This window comes from Petaurus breviceps, unplaced genomic scaffold, assembly GCF_028583685.1.
Source record: "Petaurus breviceps papuanus isolate PSGF00001 unplaced genomic scaffold, PetGlider_PUasm1.0 80, whole genome shotgun sequence".
In the NCBI taxonomy this organism is placed as follows: domain Eukaryota; kingdom Metazoa; phylum Chordata; class Mammalia; order Diprotodontia; family Petauridae; genus Petaurus; species Petaurus breviceps.
Window position 1 is genome coordinate 8,116,236 of NW_027186540.1, and position 23,407 is coordinate 8,139,642.

At 39.1% G+C, this 23,407-nt stretch overlaps 1 protein-coding gene across 1 annotated transcript in view; it reads right to left on the reverse strand.

The window, feature by feature from the left end:
- Positions 1–2,415: 2,415 nt before the first annotated feature.
- LOC138176014 (metabotropic glutamate receptor 3) overlaps positions 2,416–23,407 on the reverse strand; it is a 273,180-nt gene continuing 252,188 nt past the window's right edge. Inside the window, exons 5-6 of the mRNA XM_069106717.1 lie at positions 21,693–21,867; positions 2,416–2,979 (exon numbers count right to left, since the gene is read on the reverse strand). Of these exons, the coding sequence (XP_068962818.1) occupies positions 2,906–2,979; positions 21,693–21,867 (249 nt within the window). The 3' untranslated portion in view covers positions 2,416–2,905. The remainder of the gene's footprint in view (positions 2,980–21,692; positions 21,868–23,407) is intronic.

Consider the following 23,407-nt stretch of genomic DNA (forward strand, 5'->3'; position numbering starts at 1 on the left):
GCATGCATATATACACACGTGCACACACATGCAGCACATATATACATGTGTGTATATGTGCAGGCATGTATATGCTCTGAGGGTTTTTTTGGGAGGGTGGAAGGCAAGGCAAGGTGTTAAGTGACTTGCCCAAGGTCACACAGCTAGTAAGTGTGTGTCAAGTGTCTGAGGCTGGATTTGAATTCAGGTCCTCCTGACTGTAGGTCTGGTGCTCTAGTCACAGCCCCACCTAGCTGTCCCTATGATCTGAGTTTTAACCAGATCAAAGTTATTATGCTTATTATGGGCCAACTGAGAGATGTTTATAATATTTATTGAATTACAACTATATTATTAGACTTTTGGATACACTCTCTATTAATTACACCAATCTTCCCTGTTGAACTCTGTAGATTGAGGTAATTTTTCAAAGATAAATATGGTCACAAGTGCTAGGCTCCAGAAAGATGTCATGTTCAAGCCACGAAGGAAATGAATAAACAAAATAATACAACCCAAGCACCCAGCCATATTCAGCTATGTGGAATGACTTGTGTGGCTCTCCTTCTAAAGATACCTTTTTGTGTCCTCCTCTGATTCCTCCAAAAACTTTCCTGGTAATTATACATTAGAGGATGCCATGGGAGTGCAAAGAAAGCTCACAGCAAAGGAAGGAGACAGCTGGATCAGGGGCTAGGAGGTATTCGTTGTATTGGCAAAGCAGCCACTCAAACACACAGGGCGTAGATCAAACCACACATCTCAAAATCGCTGCTTCTCCAAGCACCACCCACAGCCCTAAATTGTCTCATTTAGGAAGATCTATGATCCATTTTATTGTTTGAGGCATTAGCTGTGGCACTGAATCACCCGTCTTATTGCCTGCCTTAGAATGTCACATCTCCTAAGTGGGCCGAGTTTATTTTCTCTTCCCTCAGCCTTGTCTTTGCCTTTCTCCTGAGCTGATGCTTAGCTAGCATTACTGCCAGTTTTCAGTTACAAGAGAAATATTTTTGTCTAGGTCAGCAAGTGCTATTGATTCCATTACTCAATTCATTCTCGCTTCCCCCACCCCCAGTGACCTGTTTTTTATGTGAGTGTGAGAATTCATGGCCCTAGCAAGCATTTAGTGCTTGAAAGATACACAATCGGCTAGCAGAGATGAAAGCTTTCGTACACCTGAGTGCTATTTCCACCTGTTTCATGCCCTTCTAAAGCTAACTCACTTGGATTTCATATACATATGTTCATTTTTCTCTAGCTGTTTCAAATCTAGCACAGACATAGTTATTTGGGTGTTGTATTATTCAGATAGTACATTTAATTGTCTTTTTCTTTGTTCTGTTATCTGTCATTGGATTGCCATCAGCATCTCATTGGTGAAAACAGAGAAGGTAGAAATAAATCAATTCATAATTTTAGGGTAAAGATAGGAAGTAAACTATGGGATAAAATAAAGTTTTTTCTGTAGGTTTTCCTTATTAATGTTCTCCCTGTCTCTCGGGGTCCTTAGACTTAAAGACAGGGATTCTTAATCTTTTTCTATGTCTGGTGTCTCTTTTGGTAGCCTGGTGAAGCCCATGGACCTCTTTTCATAATAATATTTTAAAATGCATAAAATACATGATACCAAAAAAAAACCTGATTGATTTTAAAATGTGTGATGCAAATGTAAAAAAAAAAAAACTCACCAACCCCCAGGGAAGAATCTTTGGGTTAGGAAAAAAGAAACACCAAATCAAAAAAAAAAAACAAACCTCAGGACTGAAGATGTGTTCTCTGTGCACAAAGTATTGAAATTATGACTTCTGCTTGGTCCTGGGAAACAAAGAATGTTGCTTTGACCTTGCCTTTTCAGCTAAGAATGGAAGTACGAGGATTTTCCATAGGGAGAACATGCCACCCTTCCCAATATGACATACAGCAACTGAGGTTGTGATAGGAAGCAGGAGCTGTGACCTGTGCAGCTTGTTAAGATGTACAGGGTCAATGTTCAAGTCTTTAGGAGGACTGACTCCTTCCCTGGCTAAGTCAGAGCAATGCATGGGCTTCTTGAGAGAAAAGAGTTTGTAGGAAGGCCAGGTAACTATGTTGTTATCTTCTAACCTTGTTATTTGCTTGTTATATTTCCCCATCATGGATTCAACATTGCTGCCATACATATCTGGGGTCCTGCTTACCAAACCCTACCATGGTGACATTTAGAGCTGGGGTTCTTAACCTGGGGCTCTAGATTTTAGGGGGTATGTGAAGTTGTATGGTTAAAAAAATACATCTTCATTTTAATATAGTTCCTTTCCTTTCCTTAAAACCTCTGATTTAGAATGTAGTAGAAAGTAGATACTTATCATTTCTATCACGCTCTAGGGAGAAAATGATTTGAGCTCTAGGTTTAGTCTCCAAGAAGAAAATAAACAAAAATGCAAACATCCACCATGCTGGAAAACCTTGAAGGTTTTATTCTCAATATTTTTACGTTAATACTGATATCTCCTTTTTTTGTGCTGAGAAAAACATTCTGTTACACATAATGTAACTTTAATATACAACATAGAAATGCATTCTAAATTAGTTACAACAAGGACCTACAAAAACTTCATAGGAAAAAAGGTTACCTAATATTGCCACCATATTTGCAGTAGACCCTCTTCTTGGCCTAATCATCACAGCTCGCCTGTGTAAACAGTGGTTATTTCCATGTCCTATGGAACTGTTAATTATAAGGGTACTAAAATTGGCCTAAAAAGTTCTAACACATCACTAGGTACTGTACAGTCCTCAAAAATAATTTATACTGTTTCTAAAAAAAGGTACTAGGGTTTTTTTTTTTCATTTTGCTTTGTTTTGTTTGATCCGGAATGCACAGCATGTGCATGTTTGTCTAACAGTCTAAACACACGAGAACTGAACTGCAAAGTCACAATGATCACAGAGATGAGGTGGTGGAGTCCAGGACTTCCCTCCCGTTGCACACCGTGGGGACGTAAGTGCTGGCCGAGGCTGGAAGATACAAACAGGAAAGAAGAGTCAGTACCAGAAGGTGAATCGTTCTGTGGGGTAGTGTAGAGAGAACCTTAGACTCTTGAGTTTGGACATTAATTAGGTAGCTGTGGGCAAGTCATTTAATCTTTGCAAGACTCAGTTTTCCTACATGTAAAACAGAGGATTAGTCTAAACTATCTTAAAGGTCCCTTTCAGATTCTGCCATTCTAGGCCTATTATTTTCCCTATTCTTGGTTAAGAAAGAAGAGGGATGTGGAGAATTCAAAATCAGAGGAAAAAAAATTGAGGGGCAGCATGGTATAGTGAGTGCCTGGAGAGCCAGTCTTGGCATTAAGAATAATAGTAATAAGAGTTAATATTTCTATATAGTACTAACTCTGGGTGAGGCACTGTGCCAAGCAGTTTACAATTGTTATGTCATTTGGTGTTCATAACAATCTTGGAAGGTAAGTGCTATTAATGTTTCCATTTTGCATGTGAGGAAACTGAGGCAAACAGAGGTTAAGTGACTGTCCCAGAGTCAAACAGCTGGTAAGTGACAGGGCCAGATTTGACATTCCTGACACCAGGCCCAGGATTCAAGTTCTGCCTCCCACACATACTGGCTTTGTGATCCTGCGCAAGTTACGTAACTTGTCAGTGTTCTAGACAACTCTATAGGACGATAAGCTACAAAGCAGAAGCAGACCTGCATTGATAGAGGGATTTTCCTCATCTGGAAATCCTTTATGTCAATGAAGTTGGGCTCCAGTCTCTTTCCCTCTTCCTCCTGACTCTAGAATGATTTCATGCTGAAGCCAATGTGTGGAATCTGCAGATGCCCATGTGGCCCAGTCCTATCTAGGTCATATTATCAAATGAGGGGAGTAGGGACTGGACTGGACTTGGGATTTCACTGGCATAGTGGGTGAATAGAGGATGGTCCTCCTGGGTGAGGTAATCCCCTCCACTAAAGCAGCTTGGCCCCTGCTCTGCAACTTTTGGGACTAGAGAATGGCCTAGAGCACCAAGAGGTCTAGGGACAGATCACACAGGGTCACAGAGCCAGGACAGGGAAGGGGTGAGCCTCGATCTCAGAACTTCCCTACTTAGAGGCAGGCTTTCTATTCACCAAGACACACTGTCTCTTGGTATTATATTAATAATAGTAAATGCATCTTAATTTTGCATAGTGTTTTATTCTTTATGAAGCAGTTTTACATATATTAATTGATCTCTGGAACAACCCTGGGAGGGAGGCAGACTGGTACTACTGTCCCTGTTTTACAGATGGCTCAAAGCAGTTATCATTTGCTAAATGTCACACAGCTAGCAAGTGGGAAACTTGAACCCAGGCCTACTGATCTTAAATCTACTGTATTTTCCTTTCTTTTACCATGCTTTAATATGGCAGCTAGTGGATAGATTACTGTGCAGAAGTTAGGAAGACAACTTCATAAGTTCAAATCTGGCCTCAGACACTTACTAGCTGTGTGACCCTGGGCAAGTCACTTAACCCTGTTTGCCTCAGTTTCCTCATCCATAAAATGAACTGGAGAAGAAAATGGTAAACCATTCCAGTGTCTGTCAAGAAAATCCCAAATGGGGTCCCAAAGAACTGAATGTGACCCCACTTTAATACAATGTTGCCAAAGCCCCACCTCTGGCCCTACTCTTTTCAGGGTAGGGTTTCTGCATTGTGAACCTCCCTCCATTCACTTACCTGGTCTTGGCTAATTATTTCTTCAGATCTCTGAATTTAGCAAATTAACCTGATAAACTATCAAGATGCTAATGATTTAATGTATAAACCTGATCAAGGTAACATATTTGCATTTTAAGGGAACCCTCTTTTTAATCCAAAGGAGTAATTAATGGTGGAATTTTAGGGACTGAGGCCTTTATCTGTTCATTGATAAAGGCTTATTGAACAAATGAAGTGCCTACTGTGTGTGAAACCATAATGATGAAGAAGTAGAAGGCTGGAGTTGTAGTCCATTTCAGTCTTTAACTAATGTTAAAGTGTTAACATTCCAGAAGAATAAGGTTTTAGATAAGATTCCTACTGTCAGCTGCTTAGACTCTGAAAGCACCTCAGCCATATATTATCCAAGCATACCTGAAAGAGACTATTCTCTACACAGAAGCATCAAATACACAGCCTGCATGTGGCCCACAATGCTTCTCATATGGCCAGAAGCAGATTAGAATAGAACTGGAAAGCATTTAACCAAATAAAAATGCAACACAAGGTAGATTAAGAACATTTGAAAACGAAGTCGATATGTAGCTTGCAGGGATTCTTATGTATAGATTAGTGGTCCCCTTTTCTATTTGAGTTTGACACCTCTGCTGGACAACATACATTGTAGGAAGCTTCCTAGTCTTTGCCGGAAGACTTCTAGTGAGGGGAAACCTACTACCTCCTGAGGCATGCATTCCATTATTTGGATAGCTCTAGTCTTTGGAATTTTTTCCTCAGACTAAGTAAAAATTCTACTTTCTTCAAAATCAAATCTGTTATCCACAAGACAACCCTAAAACAGTTGAAGACAGTTGTTATCTAGCTCCACAACTTTTCTTTAAGTTGAATATAACTAGTTCCATTCATTTTTTGTTATTGTTGTTGCTGTTTAATCATTTTTCAGATGTGTCTGACTCTCTGTGACCCCATTTGGGGTTTTCTTGGCAAAGATACTGCAGTGGTTTGGCCTTTCTTTTTCCAGTTCATTTTTAGATGAAGAAACTGAGGCAAATGGGTAAATGAGTTGCCCAGGGTCACACAGTTAGTGACTTTCTGAGGTCAGATTTGAACTCATGAAGATGAGTCTTTCTGACTTTAGGTCTGGCACTCTATCCACTGTGTCACCTAGTTTCCCCACCTTCAATTTATCTAGCACGATGAAGACATTCACCATCCTATCCATCATCTTTGAGATGCTCTTCATGTCATGAATGTCCTTCCACAAATGCGATACCCAAATGTACAGCTAGGTCCCACTTAGTGCAAATAATGAATCTCCTGATATCATATTACTTGGATTCCCTCTACATATTTCCACTGGGCTAGAATCTGTTATGATGTTTTACATAATTTTAACTTCAAATAGTAAGAATTTGAATACATTTGACCACTTCATAGAATTTATTTTTTGCATTAATAAGTACCAAGGTATTCCTACTATTATGGAAATGATCTGACAAGGTAGAAGTATAACACATTGTTTACCTCCTCTTTCTGAACTGTATGCTTCTATTAATTCAGTCTATGATTGCATTAGCTTTTTTGATTGCTGTTTTGCTCTGTTGATCACTTTGAGATTGTGGTCTACTAAAACCCTCTAGACCTTTTTCAATCAGTCAATCAACAAATATTTAAGAACCTACTATGTTTCACACAGTGTTAGGTGCTGAGGATCCGAGCACAAAGAATGAAACAATCCCTACTTGCAAGCAGAACTGCTGTCCAATCACAAATCTACTACCTTAGGGCAGAATGTTGACTTTTTCAAGTGTAAGGCATTAGATTCATCTCTCTGAAGTTTCAGGATATTCTATTCTATCAAGATATTTTTGCGTTTTGACACTTTTAACCAGTTAACTATCTTAGGTTTGCATGATCTTCAAATTTGACAAGCATGACATCTATGACTTTATCCAATGATAGATAAAAATGTTAAACACCACAGGACAAAGTACATATCCCTAAGGCACTTTACTATAAATCTCTTTCCAACTTGATATTAACCACCAAATTATAACTCTTTAGATCAAATCATTCAATTAATTTCCTATATACTCAACTGTACTATTGCCACACACATCTCTATCTTGTCCACAAGAATGATACTGGAAATTCCACCAATGTTTTGTTAAAATCTGGCTCAGCATTATTTACAACATTTTCAGATCTACCACTCTAATAACTTGATTGAAAAAAGAAAATGAGGTTAGTTTGGCAAAAACCCTTTTTGATGAAATCATTCTGGTCTTTGTGATCATTACATTCTTTTTCAGATGTGCAGTAGACTTCATTTTAAATAATATGCTCTGAAATTTTGCCTTGGTCTTCTTTTTATTAAACCAAAGTGAGCCTTTTATCCTTCTCCAGTCCTTGTATACCCCAGACATTCCACATTCTCTTTCAAAAATGTGCACTTTCTTTGAGTACTCTGGCATATAATTCATTTGGGGCCTAGTAACTTTAACTCATCAATAAACTACTTATCTCAGATTTATCTTGTGTTTCAAATGGGTATTAGCCATTTTTGTTCTTTCCTGTACAAATATCATTCCTGGCAGTGAAAACAGAAGCAAAATAAGGATTTTATAGCTCAGTCTTCTGTGTATCCCTGATTATCATCTTCCCTCTCAAGCAGAAGAACAGTCCTGTTCATTCTCTGACATTCTTTTTTTCCCCAACAACCAATCCCACACCTTTTATTTTCTTTAGCATTCCTATTCAACGTCAAATTGTGAGCAGTAACCATCTTGAAACTTAGAGGATGTGCCATGCTTTTACTCATACTCTTATCTGTCCATGTTTTCATCTAGCCAGGCTGTTAAAAAACAAAAACAACCCCAATCCAAAAAACAAAAACTCTATGTTGATGGATAAGGACCATCAACAGTCAGTTTGATTGACTGAGTCAGTTTCTACTCTCCTTTGTCATTAAAACTTTTTTATGTCTTTAAAATTTCATTTGTGAAATACTCTCCCTTTCGTCCCCAGACTTAGTTCTCCTATAGAATTTCTATCCATAGGATCATACCTAGACTTTCTCTACACCCTTTGAAATCTTCTCTCTCACAATTTAGGGTTCATGTCAAATGAGGCCCAGCTTTCTTCTCCTCTGGCACAAATTCTAGGAAGACGAGATTACCTTCTCCTAAGATTCCCATCATTTCCATCCCAGTCACTAGTTCCTCCAAGTTAGTGGGTATTAAGCCCAGGAAAGAATTCCTTTTTTTACCAGATGAAAGGAAGGAAGGAAGGAAGATGAATTTATCATTAAAGTAAACCAAGATGTTATTAGTTACTCTACTTTTGGCAGAGAGAAAGAGAGCTCCAGTAGATATCTAGATAATTGAAGTTTCTCGTCAATACCATATCATGCCTCCTTTCTAGACCTGTATTTTATTTCTGAAACTAGTTTATTTTCTCATAACTAATTTATTTTCTCTTTGTTTTTATCTCTGCTTTTATTGTTATTCCCAGTAAAAATATCTATCATTTCCCAACTCCCATTCTGGATTTCCTCCCATAAGTATGTCTTCTTAACATACAAAATAGTATTCTGTCCCTTCACCCTCAATCCTTATTTTCCTTTTCTTGTGGAATAATGATACATTTCTAGAGTCGTATTTCTAGAGTACATCAGTCATGGGTCTTATCCCTGTGATGCTTCTGTATTCAGATTTATCTCTTTGCTTTAGGGTCTCTAATTCCCTTTGTTCTTACCTATACTTGAAGTATTTGTGTATGTAATCTTGTCAGGCCATGAATTTTGTTGCTAGCTTATTTCTTGGATGCCTTAGCTTTATATATCATTGCACTATTCCACTATATACCCTGCCATCATTAACCTGCTTTTTCCAATCTGGATCATTGTCCTTCACAAGGAACTTCCAAACTAGTCTAACCTGACTCAGTGTATATGAGTTAATCTACTTAGCTCAGTATGTCTAGTGGGTGACCCCAGACATTAGAACAGGACAGCTAGGTGGCACAGTAAATAGAGTGCTAGGTCTGGAGTCAGGAAGACTCATCTTTGTGAGTTCAAATTCAAACTCAGATGCTTACCAGATGTGTGACCCTGGGCAAATTACTTGATCCTGTTTGTCTCCATTTCCTCCTCTATATAACTGAGCTGGAGAAGAAAATGACAAACCACTCCAGTATCTTTGCCAAAAAACCCCCAAATAGGGCAATGAAGAGTTGGACATGACTAAAAAATGTTTCAACTCAGACATTAGATCATGCTTCAGTTTCAAATCTCACCATCTGCCTGCCTCACCCGTACCTCTATTTACTTTTAGTTCTAGCTAAATTAAACTACCAGATCTTCCACCTGCCTGAAATCCCCACCCCTAACATCTTTGCCAGTTAAAATTCTACCTATTCTTCAAGACTAAGGTCAAATGCCAACTGTTTCATGAAATTCTCTTCCACAAATTTTCATAGCATTTTAACTCTTTTAAAATCTTTCACCCTTACTTTGAATCATATGTATATATTTGTAAAGGTCCCATTTCTTCTACTAGATTGTAAGCTCATTGAGGAGAAGGATTCATGTTATATTGACCTTTGCATCACATCAACTCTAAGCACTGTTCCTTGTATACTTGGGTAACTTGAGGAATATTTTAAGATGATGTTGAACTGAATGGAATGACTTTACAATCTGAAGAATGCTGTGTGAAAACCAAAGTTGGTTTAGGAATTACAAAAACCAATTATGAGTTCTTAGATCAGGCCATTAATCTTTCTATGCCTGAATTATCCCATATCTAAAGTAGAAATGTACTAGAAATCTACTTTATGTGATCCACAATATCCTGATCCTTGTCATGTGCAGACATCCTTTTGGCCTCATAATGACCTTTATTCTAATTTTATTTGATGGGGTAGATTTGGAGGGGGTGTGAGTGGTGCAAGAATCACTTGGATCACAAAGCCCTAGCCATGACCCCTAGCTCTCTCAAAGCTAAACATATAGAAAATTGGCAAAGTTTTGACTCTTATAATAATGATCTCCTGGGCAGCACTATATCAAATTTTCAGTGCAATAATTAGTATGTCTCTGTCTACCTCACTACCCATTAAAAGGAACACCCTCTGTAAAATGACTAGAATCTATAATAGAAACTCTCCAAAGTCAAGGTATTATTAGTAGAGCAATAGAAATGACAATAACCACCAACCCCATGAGGCTGTTGTTGCAGCTTATATTTTTCAAGCATCTCATAATGGAGTCAGGGGAGTCTTAACTGTTATGTGATTAAATCTTCCATTTTAGCATTGCTCTGGTATATGGTTTTGCAATTTCTTTCCTTTTATTATCGGAAAAAAATATTACTACTGTTCTATATTTTGCTGTGTGCAGTAGAGGAAATTATTGTTTTATCAATGGTATGAATTTCCTGAGCCATTAAAGTCTTATTGCAATGCCTCATTATGGTATAAAGGTAATACTCTGTTCTCAGGGGGAGAGGCTCTGATACTTCCTACCACGCTGGATAGGTTTTTCCCAAGAGCTCGAGGAAGGGGCATGTCTTTCATTCAGTGACCACTTTAGTTAAGCTCAGAAAAGTTCATCATCAGAAGGTTGTCTACCGACTAATAATTCTAAACTTTCTAATTTTTTTTTTTGCCACTTTGCAACTCATAGATATGGCCTACTAAGACAGCATGGCATTACTAATGCTGGTGGTCACTTACTTTTCTTTAGACTCAATTTTCTCTTCTGTGCAAGGGGGGGGGAAGAGGCAGTAATAATTTTATTAATAGTAGTACCTCTCTCACAGGATCAAATGAGGCATTATATGTAAAGTTCTATGGAAACCTTAAAGTGCTTTGAAAGTGGTGGGTATTAGTATTATTATAGAGGAAGCATAGAATAGTGGCTAGAAGGTTGGCCTCAGAGTCAGAAGGAGAAGCTTACCTAGAAGCCCTCTTAGACCTCCTTTCCAGTACTAGCAGTACTTTTGATGAGGGGGCTCCAATCAATGAGCAGAGTCCCTGCTGTTCAGTCTGGAAGGAATTCACAAGGCCCAAGCAATCTTTTAAGTGAGGATTGTAAAAGTTTATTGTTATGCTTTACAGTGGGCAATAGTTCTTAGGGAACCTGCAAACTTAAAGAAGTCATAGGTATAGTTTTTAAGGAGTTATGACAGTAAATCAGATGTCAATTATGCTAACTAGGTGAGTAAGGGTGGGATCAGGGAGGAGTTAAGGAGTGGTCAGTGCTTAAAGGAACATGCACTTTTATTATCTACTGAGCAGGCATATTGCCTGTAATTCACTGGGAAATAGCCCAAGGTGGGGCGACCTGGAGGTGTGGTTTTAGGCTTGAAATGTCACTAAGTCAGCTAGCAGTCAGGGCTGACTGAGAAGTGCCTAGTCTGCCACCCATCAGTGTCATGTTTGACAAGATGGATGTTGGGAACCAAGGCTAATGTGTATAATTGGCTAAGGAGTTAACCTACAGATAGTGCATTGAAGGATTCATAGGTGCAGCTGGCCACTATACTAGGGGGAGATAATATTTTTCTAAACTAAAATGTTTATAGAAGGCTTAGTGAAGGATTCATCGGTGTAGCTTGTTGTTGTTCCAAGCAAAGATAAGCAGTTCATGAATTGTTGCTAGGCAGAGTGCTGGCAGGGGGAAGGGGCAGAGTTAATGCTCTGAGGGGGGGGGAGGGAGGGGGGGAGAGGATGTGATTTTATAAACCGGTTTTACAAATTGATTTTTACAAACTGATGTTACAAACATAGATCCCAAGCACCTCACCATTTTCACTTATTCTCTTCAGCTCACTGGATGAGGGATGGAATTGGAACACTCCTTGTTCCCCCTCTTGCCCCCCATCTCTCCCTACCTACATCACTCAGCAAGCTCTTTTTCTTTGAGCTTCATGCTATTCAAATCTATATTCTATCATATCATCCTGACCGATGTCTTGCCACTGGACTCCCATGACTCTGGAGGAGAAGGTGAGGCTGAAGACTTTGCACAACCCTGTCTCACTTAAATCCGGTTCACTCACAAGTCAAGACATAGCCCTCCTGATGTCATTGGTCCTCTTTGAGAATGAAGGACAAACAGCAACACTAGCCCAGGTAATGAAACTCTCCTTTCTTCCTCAATGAGTTTTGTGTATGGCTCACAATTTTTTTCTCCTCTCCAACTCCTGCCCTCACGCTCGGTAGCATCAACATACATATTGGCTCTCTCCCAAACTCTCTAACCACTCAATTCCTCAACCTACTTACTTGCCATGAGCTATACCTCCACCTTATCTCCACAAAGATGGTCATATTCTTTATCTTGCCATCAACCATAAATGCATTTCCTCCATGTTCAAGAATTCCTAAAATCCCTTTTCTGTTCATAACTGGTCAGTTTTTTTTTCACTTTTTCCTCTGTCTTCCTTTATAAAACCCTATCCTTTGTCCACTTCATTCTCTCCAATCCCATGATTTTTCAATAATTTCTATAATCATTCATATGCCAGCAAAAAAGAAGCGTAGGGAGCCCCAGTGTTGGCTTTCTGAGGGGTAGAGGTGTTGGTGCTTGGGCTGAAAGGCAGCAGATACACAGTCATTTTCTACATTCAATGAGAAAACTGTAGCTAAACTGCAAATGACCTAATAAGCTCCGTCATTGATTACTAAGGGCAATTCACACCAATTAAAAAGCATATTTAGTCTCACAAATTCAGTGCTCCAGATCGATGCTTTGTCCCCACACTGTGCAATCAGCCTCTTTCTCTCTCCCTAATGCAGAGCATAAGAACAGCTCCCGTTTACCAGGCTGCATTGACTTTGAAGTAAAAGACACGATTTGTTCTGATAACCTGTGCTTTCGATCAATGCTAAATGTATTCGTTTAATAGATTTTTCAGATGCCAAGTCTATCAGTCAATTTAATGGCACTGAGCTCAAATCCCCAGAGTCATTGCATTATATAACTGAGTAATACATCAGACTTGGAATAAAACACAAATATTTTAACGGAGCAGACACTCCAGCTTGCCTCTGTCTGTCACATTTTTCCATTCCCTTGCTCCTGATGACCCTTCATATTTCCCCCCCGCAGGATATCTGATTGTTTAGCTATTTTCAGTGCCTTGTTCATGGTAGCTCTAACATCCACCAACTGCTTAGCTCCCCCTTTCTCCTGCTGAGTCTTCCAGCCTGTTATCTCACTTATCCCTTTGATTATCCAACGGAAGGGGATCCTCAGGTCTGCCCTAGGAGTTTCTGTAGAGATTAATAGATGTAACCTGGATAAACGATGATCCAGGCAGCCCAGTTCTAATGGGAGATTCCTGCTGGAGATGTCAGAGCTTCCCCAGGGAAGGATTATAGGAGATTCACTCTGCAATAAGAAACAGAAGGCTGATTTCTCCCCAGTACATGCTTCCTTTATGAGTAAAATAATGGTTCCACACTGCTGCGACTGAGGCTGGAGAGATGGGGGTACAAATTCTGAAGTGCTTCCATTAGGCAATGACCACCTGTGATTCTAATAAAGGGATAGAGATTCATTGATGTAGGGAACCCCCAGATGAGTAAATATTTTTTTTTATATTTTTAAGCAATCGGGGTTAAGTAACTTGCTCAAGGTTACACGGCCAGTTATTATTTCTGGGTGTGGTGCTGAGTATCTGAGTCCGGATTCGATCCCCAGGTCATCCCGACACTGGAGCCGGTGCTCTTACTCGCTGAGCCACCTGGCCGCCCCTAAGCAATCGGGGTTAAGTAACTTGCTCAAGGTTACACGGCCAGGTGTTTCTGGGTGGGTGCTAAGTGTCTGAGCCCGGGACTCGATCTCCAGGTCTTCTCAACACTGGAGCCGGTGCTCTTACTCGCTGTGCTACCTGGCCGCCCCTGAGTAAATATTTTTAAATCAATTCATGTCAGTTCCTTCTCTTAGAATATTAGAGAATTCTTCCTTGATAGACTAAGTAGCTTTCATAGAATCATATGGCTAGAATATTTTAGCTCTTTATCCACTACACCATACTGCCTCTCAATGAAAGTGATCTTAAAATGATCTTTCTAAAATAGTGGTATCCAAACTTGACCAGGTACACGGATTGCATGTACCCATGGAAATTGAAGAAAGTGGCATGATAGATATTCTATCTAGGTTATATGTTGGTTTAATAATAAATAAAATTTCCTTTTGGTACACATATGTTTTTGTAAAAACAATGACAACAGCAATAATACCTCACATTAAGCATTTTAAATTGAACAAAGAACTTTATAAACATTATCTTTTTTGTTGTTCACAACAACCTCCTGGAGGAAGTGCTAGAGTTTTTATTGTCATTTTACAGACAAGGAAACTGAGGCTGATAAGTTAAGTGATTTTCTACTAGCAAATACCTGAGGTAAAATTTGAACCTAGGACTTTTTTTATTCTAAGCTCATCACTTTAACATTTAGGACTTATCCTTGATGTAAATATTAAAACAGACCTTGACTCCATTTGCATTTACCAAGTCTGCCTTTTATCTTTCTGCCCCTTCTTCCCACTCTGACTCTTTCTCACACTGGCCTCACTGTTAGATTAATTTATAAGGTCAGCCATGGGCAAAATTGTGAAGTCACACCGCCTCTCATCTGGTAGGTGCTCAAGATTTGTTGCATAAATAAAATAGGTAAAATTTGTTTTCTTTAACCTCAGCCTCTCACTCTGCTGCCCACAATCCTTTCTGTGCTATTTGGAATTCCAGAATCCATTTGGTACATCCTTCTTTTCTTCTGTCAAAATATGCTTCCAGAAAAAATGATGAAAGTCATTTAAAGTAAGGTATAAATGATGGGTGAAAGGTAATGTTGGATAGTGAGCCAGCCTCAGAATTAGGAAGACATGGTTTAAGTCTTTTTTTATATGTCAGTATAACTGGCTGTGCAGCCTTGGTGAAGTCACCTGCCTTCTCAACACTACCCTAAACATCAAAAGGGTGCAAATTTGAATTAGCAGAGGGTTTCCTCCCTTGGGAGTTCCTTCTACTAATAGAATAACAGATCCAGTTCCTATCCCCTATAAATGATGGAAAGCTTGAAATATTGCCATTCCTAGGGGCAGTGATATTTAAAGAGGGATTAAAACCTTGATCTAAGTGAATTGGGTTCTAAACTTGAAAAGTCAGGCATCACTTACTTGGTATGGGTTGTATTTTTCTGGGCTGATGGGATCTCCCCTTGGCCTCTGTATATTGGTGGTTACCTAATCTGCCTACAGTTAAGGCTTGGTTTAGCTTATTCATAGTGGCTCTAACATCCACCAACTGCTTGGCTCCCTGCTATATATATCTAGCTACAGGAAATTGACTTAGTTTTCTCACAGAATTACATAAAAACAAACTCTAAACACAGAAAAAAATAAAAAAAACAAAAAAAGGAGAGAGGGGGAAAGAAGTGAAATTGAATACGTTAATTTTATTTTTTATTGTTATCTGTTTTCCCCTGGGTGCTAAGCAAATCATCTAGGGCTTAGATTAGAGGTGCTATATGTGATCTAAATGTGTCTTGTTCTATGAGGTAACACAATCTGTTTAGGTCATATGATTTACTGGTAGAAGCAACATCTAGCCTAACCCTCTTATTATATGGATGGGAAAACTGAGGTGAAAATTATTTTGAAAGGTTAAAGGATTTGTCCAAGGCCATACAGGTAGCAAGGAGTAGGGATATGGTTAAAACTTAACTCCTCTGATTCTGAATTTAGTATTACTTCAGCTATATTGTGCTACCTTCAAACACACATTTCCCCCCTAGTATTATACTATATTTCCTATATTCATAAGGGGACTTAATAAATGTCATTAGATGATATGAGCATGCATCTATAAACAGACCTATGCCTCTTTCACACACAACATTAAACACCCTGGTTTAGGCATATTTCAGTACTAATGAATTTGAATTCAGATTTGTTAGAAGCAAGAAGGTAAGGGGTGGTAATGCAACCTAAAATTTTGTCAATTCAAGAAAATGGTGCATTTCTTTAAAGAAGGACACAAAGGTGCATTTGGAAAGGGCTCCAGTTCCTTTGATTTAAAATTTTAGGCAGGTAGTGCTTACACATATTGCCTCATTCATCATCATCAGATCTGATTGATTGAGTTTCCTTGTGTAGCATCCATGCCAGGAGATCAAGACTGCTCTGAGAGCATCTTGATCATGCGGCTGGCTAAGCTCTCCAGACACAAATGATCTTTGCTGGTGAGCATCTTGGCATGAGCTGTTTGTGATGGATGGAAAGCTATCCCCATGCTGATGGAACAAGAGGCCATTCAACACAGGGCTCAAAGGGAAGGGCTTGTTGGTTTCTTTTTTAAACATTCCTCCTGCCAACTGTGTGTTCTCTGAATTTCTCTCAGTGTTCTCAGACATGAGTGCTTACAATTGACAGAATATTCTTTGTGATGAATATTGTAACTGAGTTGAGGCAGAAAATTCAGAAGGCCAGGAAAGGCCACACTACTGGCTAGGATCAATTTAGATCAAAGCTTCTGTGGATTTTACCTGACTTTAAGTACAAAATGCCTTTAAGAATTTATTCATCTAAATAGGATGCTTTTAGGAATTAGGCATATGATGTTGAATGGACTTAGAAGAAAAAGCCTTTACAAAACATTTTTTTTCTTTTTTATGTGGCAGGTCTCTTGGCTCCAAGTTCAGGGTGTCTCCAATTTCAGGACACAGATCCTGAATTTCCTTTCTGTGTTTGCATCAGCATTTGGTCACTGAACCAGGGTTGAATTATCCCCTAAAGAAATTAAGCATTTGATGCTCTTTGGGGTAATTTTGTGGCCTGTGTGATCCTGGGCAAATTATTTCATCTCTTTGGGATTTAGTTTCCTCATCTGTAAGATGGGTGTGCTAGCACCATCATGAACTGGTTCAGACCAGCTCACAAGAGCTGATTATTAATGCATGAGCATTCATACCTTGGAAATTGGCAAGTGCTATAAATAATGGTTTGATTTATTGTTTTTGCTTGTCTACTCTGAAGAAAGTGGAGAAAATGTTAATAATGTAGATAAAACTCAAAAGTGTGCTGTGGGCATTATTTCACAACCCTACCCTATCTGCCCCTTGCTGCTTGTTAAACATTTTTCAGCCTATTTTTGTATAAGGGGGTTGGATTAGATGATTTTGAAGTTTCCAACCAGTTCAAAGTTCTATAGTATTTCTTATTTTGCATTTGTCAAAAGGAGTGGAAGGAACCAGAGTGAGGACACTTAGTGGTGAGATATCCTGAAATTTTGTCTGCTCTGCTTTGTGAAGTTGGCATGTTCCTGCTCTTAGCTATCAGTGGGCTTAACAAAGAGCCTGAGAAATCTTAGCCTTTTCCACAACCCATGCCCCGGGAAGAGGAAGAAGCAGAAGAGAGCTTGTCTCCATGTTAATAGTTTGTAAGAACTATCATTAAAAATGAGGGAGCTGACCTCAGAGTCATAATCTCTTGTTTCAAGGCCTAACACTGATAACAACTGGCTATGTGACCATGGACAAGTCACTTAGCCTTCTTTGCCTCAGTTTCCTCATCTGTAAAATGAGTTGGTAAGACACTTACAGCTAGCAAGTGTCTGAGGCCAGATTTGAACTCAGAAAGAGTCTTTCTGACTCTAGGCCCCACACTCTATGTATGCACCACCTAGCTGCCCATTACTCAGTCCAGTGTTCTTTCCATGCTACCATTACTTTCATTAATATAGTCTGATTAATAGTTTTTGAGATTGCAAAGTGGAATTTGATTCTGGGAGCAGAAGATTCAGGTTCATAGACTAGCTATACCAGTCTTTGGTAGTAATGACCTTGGCCAAGTTCTTTCACCTCTTTGGGTCTCATCTGTACTTAGAAGGAGTTGGACTAGATGGTCTGAGAAATCCTTTCCAGCCCCAAAATTCGTCTCTCAGACCCCTTCGGACTCAAAGAAACAAGACAGATAGGTTAGATAGTGTAAAGATCTCTGGACCCAGAATCAAGACCAGAGACACATCAGGCCTTAGATACCTACTATCTGTGTGACTTTGAGCAAGTCATTCAACTTCTATCTGCCATAGTTTCCTCAACCGCAAATTGTTACTTTGTAGAATAAAATAGGATAATATTTGTAAAGAGCTTATCACAGTGCCTAGCATATAGTAGGTGCTTAATAAATGCTTATTCCCTTCTTAGATCCCATGACCCACAATCTGCATGATTGCTATAAAGAGTAAGCAACAAGATAATCTAGTTTGTGCAAGACTGGGTAGATCCCCACTCTGTAAACCAATCCATTGAGGATTATGTAAACATATATGTTATGTACTCCCATTTTAGGTAGAGCATGGTTTTCTGGAAGTGTTTTGGAATTAAGAAAAAATTCATGTGAACCATCACTTTCAAAGGCATTTCCTTTCCCAGGGTAGGATCCTTGTTCACTAATCCTGGGAAACAGTTGCTTATGGTTCTAACTTCTAAGAGGGAGCAAATCAGAAGAAAAATTGACCTTTTCTTTTTATCTCAACAGAAAAGATGTGTGTGGGTGTGGGAGAAAGACAGAAAGGTAGGCCTAGAGTAGAAGGCCCACTATACAAGAGCATTGAAAACTCCTACCTCCTATTCTAGGGTCGTGAAGATCAAATGAGATATTCATGATGTTCTTAGAACAGTTCTTGGCACATAGTAGGCATTCACAAATGCTTGTTTCTTTCCTTTCTTTATTTATGTAGACACTTTTTCTGATGTACTCAAAGAAATTTAAAGACATTTACTGGTGAGAAAATACATATCCCTGACGGTTAGAGGGGAGATGTTCTAATTGTGTTCATCTTTCCATGGCAGAGAGGCAAGGATTTTGCTTAGACTTTTGTAGTGGGTCAGAGTCATTTTCAGGAATAGAGCCAAAGATCTCCAGATTTCCAGTTTCATCCATCCATTCATTCTGTCCTTGCCTCCAGCAAAGTACTTTGCAAAGTGACTTTGAAGAATCAAGGACTGGGAATCAAGAAATCTAGGTTTTAGTAGGGATTTTGCCTGATTTCTTGTATTCTTGGGCTCTTTGCTTCAGTTTTCCTTTCTGCAAATTGGGAGTAATGATATCTGTAATTTATTAGCTCACAGAGATATTGTGAGGGTCAATGAAGATCAAAGAATGAAATCACAGTGGGATAAAGGTTATCAATATTATCCAATTGGCAAGAATGTTAATATTTGTGAAGTATTTTGAGAATGACTAGTGGTATGTAGGTTCTAGGTTGATAGAATGTATAATTCAAGACTCTTTCTTTTAGTAGTTACTTTCCTTTGCCTGACTATTTGACACTCCGATTTGGACTAATTGGAAGAGATCAGTATGGATCAATGAAAAGTCTGGGTTATAAAACATTTCTGAAAAAAATGCAGTTTTATCATCTTCAATTACCTTGTAATAATAACTCAAAGTTTTGTTGGTGGTGTTAAGACATTTTAGTCTTATCTGACTCTTCATGACCCTATTTGGGGTTTTCTTGGCAAGGATATAACTCCAAGTACGCTAACCAAATATGGCTTAGAGTAGGCCTAGCTTTTATAAACAGTACAGATAGATGAGTATTTAAAATATATTAGTCTAAAAAGTATGGTTTTTGTTCATATTATAGTTATATTATTTTTATGTTAACTGGTGCTTTTGAAGTACTAGGAAGCACTTTGTCATTCACTAGGTAAAAAAGTCCATTAATAATTTTATTTACGCTATTGCTTTTTTTCTCCAGAAAGAAAAGACATATATACATTTTTTCCAGTCCCTCCCCAGTGTAATATTTCAGAACTGTTGAGTCTGAATTAATTACAATGGATTTAAAAATAGTCTCATTCCCTACTTCTTTCCTATCCCAGTGGCTAGGGCTACCAATGGACTTTCCGCATAGTTTGTTCATTCTTCAAATAATCAGCAAAGGACAGCAATTACCTGCCTACTCCTGTTGGAGATACTGCCCAGTAACCTCAAATCATGGGAGTTTTCCCAGGCTGCTTTGTGGAGATCGTCCAATCCCAGACTCGATGATGTTAGCTGGCTGTAACCCAAAGAACTCAGCTTTTCCTTGTTTAGATTAATCATCTTCAATGGCTGGGCTGTTTTGTAGGTGAGGTTTATGTGCTCTAGAAATAAGCATGCATGTTTCTGAGAGAAGAAAAGAAACTAATTTCACAGTCCCTCAAGTGCTCTGTGACTACAGTCATTTTGACAATGGGTTTGAGTATGAGAGGTTCCAAAGATTCTGGAGCCTCTAACAGCTCTCTGATGAAGGTTAGAGGTCCAGGCTTTGCTGAGAACCTACTTCATTAGTATTTTTCTGTTGCCACTGGGAAGAGTATCGATTAGATCTTACTTAGTTGCAGAAATTGGGGCATTAATGAGTTTACTCTCAGGGATCCTGAGCATTTTGAAGTACTGATCCCATGCAAAATTGTGAAGTATGCATTTGTCTTTGCTACTGTAAAATGAGCTGGAAAAGGAAATGGCAGACGACCCCAGTATCTTTGCCAAGAAAACCCCAAATGGGGGCACAGAGAGTTGGACGGGACTGAAATGACTGAACAACAACTTCCCTCCTTGAGGGAAGGGGATGGTTTTGCCTTTCTTTGTATGCCCAGTGCTTAACACATCGTCTGGAACATCATAAACACTTAATAAATGCTTGTTGAATGAGAAATAAATGCTTTCTTGTTGACTTTTCCTTTTAGGCCCTCTCCCCAGTCCTGGTTCTCCTGTGGTACTAACCCCTTCTTCATCTGGCTAACAGTAAACTATCTACTAATTTCTCCTTCTAACCAATGCACTTAGTTCATTCCCCAAAGTGTTTACTAATAGTTTAAAATGATGTCTTCCCAGGAACACTTGCATTTTAAGAGTGGACTTATTTGCCTAGGCTTTTTATACAGTGTCCCCTTTCACACTCTCTACATTCCAGTCAAAATGGCCTTGCTCTTCCTTCCAGACAACATCCCATCTCTCCTCTATGCCTTTGCCTAGGGCCCTAGGCTGTCCCTTACACCTGATTCATACACCCTTATCTCTGCCTCTTAAAATTCTCAATTTTCTTCAAAGCTCAGCTATAATGCATGAAGCCTTTCCCGATCTTCCCAGTTATAGTCCTTCCCACTGGAACAGTCTTGAATTTATTGTGTGTATACTTCTCTGTTTACCTATTATCTTCTCTTAGGAAATATAAACTCTTTGAGAGGAGAGACCTTTATTTTTTTTAAAGCATTTACTAATTGCCTACTATATGCAAACATATTTCATTTGCACTCATATCTAGCTGTGCAAATATATTTCGTTTGATCCTCACAACAATCCTGGGAGGTAGGTGTTATTATTGTCCCTTTTTATAGTTGTGGAAACTGAGGCAGTCAGAAATTAAGTAACTTGCCAAGGTTACACCACAAGTAAGGGTCTGAAGCCAGATTTTAATTCAGATCTTTTTGACTCCAGACTCAGCACTCAAACCCTTGTGCCACCCAACTGTTTCTGTTTTCATTTTTTGTATCTCTGGTACCTACCCAATGGATGTTGATAATTGATAAACTCTTGATTGAATGATCATAAGCACATAGATTTTGGGATCCTCTAGTCTAGTCTCGTTATATTAACAGCTGAGGAAACTGAGGCCCAGAGAAGCTAAGAGATATACTCAAAGTCCCATAGGTATCAGGTGACAGTGCTGATTGGTACCAATTGCTCTCACTCCAAGTCTTTCAGCTCTGCCTCCCCCCAAAGTCCTTAATACTACCAATGAATGAGTCTCTAGCGGCTGGATTTCAGACAAATGGGAGAAACACTTGTGGATGGAAGAAACTCTTTGGTACCCCTTCAGGTGACGGTGAACGATGAGTGGGAAACCGTATGTCTTTCAGGACAGACCAGATGTGTTTCCCCCCAGCATTCTACTACCCATTCTGTAGTTCAGTGCTTTGGCTGACAGGTTAAAAACAAATAATGGATATCTATACTTACATTGGGAGTAAGTGGTTCCAGTTCCACTAACACTGAATCTGTTTAAGTGGAGTCTGTGTGTGACCACATTCTTCTGGGGCTGGAACAGAATGATGTGCACTTTGGGTGCAAACAGACATCCAAGGACCACAAAGCCACTCAGACTGACAGAGATGCACATGGTTGTGGTCTGTACCTAGGAAGAGAGGGTTTGCTTGGTCAGTTTCTCTGGCTGTTTAGAGACATGAAGACAGCTAACCAAAGAGGACACCGAAAAGTGCACCCCAACCTGAATTATCTGCAATCCAGCTCGGCATGGTTAAAAAAATACAGTAGGCTTGATGATGTCTCCTCTTTTATTCCTCAATGATCAAATGAAATAATAATTGTAAAGCAATTAACACCATGCCTGGCACCTAGCAAGCCCTATATAAATATTAGTTGTGATGATGATAATTATGGGAATTCAGATTCCCAGAGTACAGTGCTTATAAATAAAGGCAACTGCTTTGCCTTACCGGGTGGATGTTTTAATTGTCCCATACTTTTCCTTATTTTGTTCATTTTGCTCCTTTGTGAACCATTAGTCAAAGCCACAGAAAAGAAAATTCTAACATTGAATGAAAGGGTGCCTATTGCGAAGAGGGTTCCAACCGGTAAATTTGGTATCTTTAAGATTCACTGCAGTATTAAATAAAATGGATCCTTTTTTTTTTTTTTAAATCTTCTTCTTCTTGCTAGGAATTCCCCTGTCTCCCCACTATGGATTACTTATAGCCTTTTCCACCTTGAAGGCATTAATAACTTCTGTCTAGGGGCGGCTAGGTGTTGCAGTGAGTAAAGTGCCGGCCCAGAGTCAGGAGGACCTGAGTTCGGTTCCCTGCCTCAGACACTTAACACCCACAACCACCCCCCCACACCCCCCTTCCCCCACACACAACTAGCCATGTAACCTTGGGCAAGTTACTTAACCCCAATTGCTCTCCAAAAGGCAAAAAAAAAAAAGTAACTTCTGTCTTAGGGCAGAGGTGTAAAATGTGAGGCCTGTGGGCTGTAAGCCACCCACAAAAACTACACAAAAATGTAACTGGGAAATAGTTAACAAAATAACAAATGTATTTCAACACAGATAATGCTAATTTATAATTTTCTAAGTCAATATGTGACAGCAGGAATCCGTTTTTATTTGACACCATTGGTCTAGAAAATCTTTTATATTTATCTTTTCTTTGTTGAATCTCTAGAAACTTTGATAATACCGATAGGTCATTCTTTGCCCTTTCTCTTCCCAGAGTCTCAGTTAGATTTTTGCTTTCACAGTGGTCTGACCTCCCATGTCACTTCATTCAACATCTCTGACAGTGGTTCCTGGTTCTTTCCCCTTTTATCTCTGAAGGCATCCCTCAAGGCTCTTTGTTCAATTTGCTTTTTTTTTTTCCTCCTTCTGTGCTATTTTCTGGATATGGCCCATAGAGCTCTCTATTTGGTTCCCCTAGGTATGCTGGCAACACTCAAATTAGGACTAACATACATCTCCAAAATGGGACCTTGAAGGGTACTGTTCTTGAATTTTAACCTTCAATGTAATAGAGTAGGGAATTTGATTTCCCTGGGATGTGTTTTCTAGCTAGGTTTCTGGGACATAGGGTACGTAAGTAAACACCAAGTATTAGTCCTTCCAGTTACTGATTTCTTTCTTTCTTTCTTTCTTTCTTTCTTTCTTTCTTTCTTTCTTT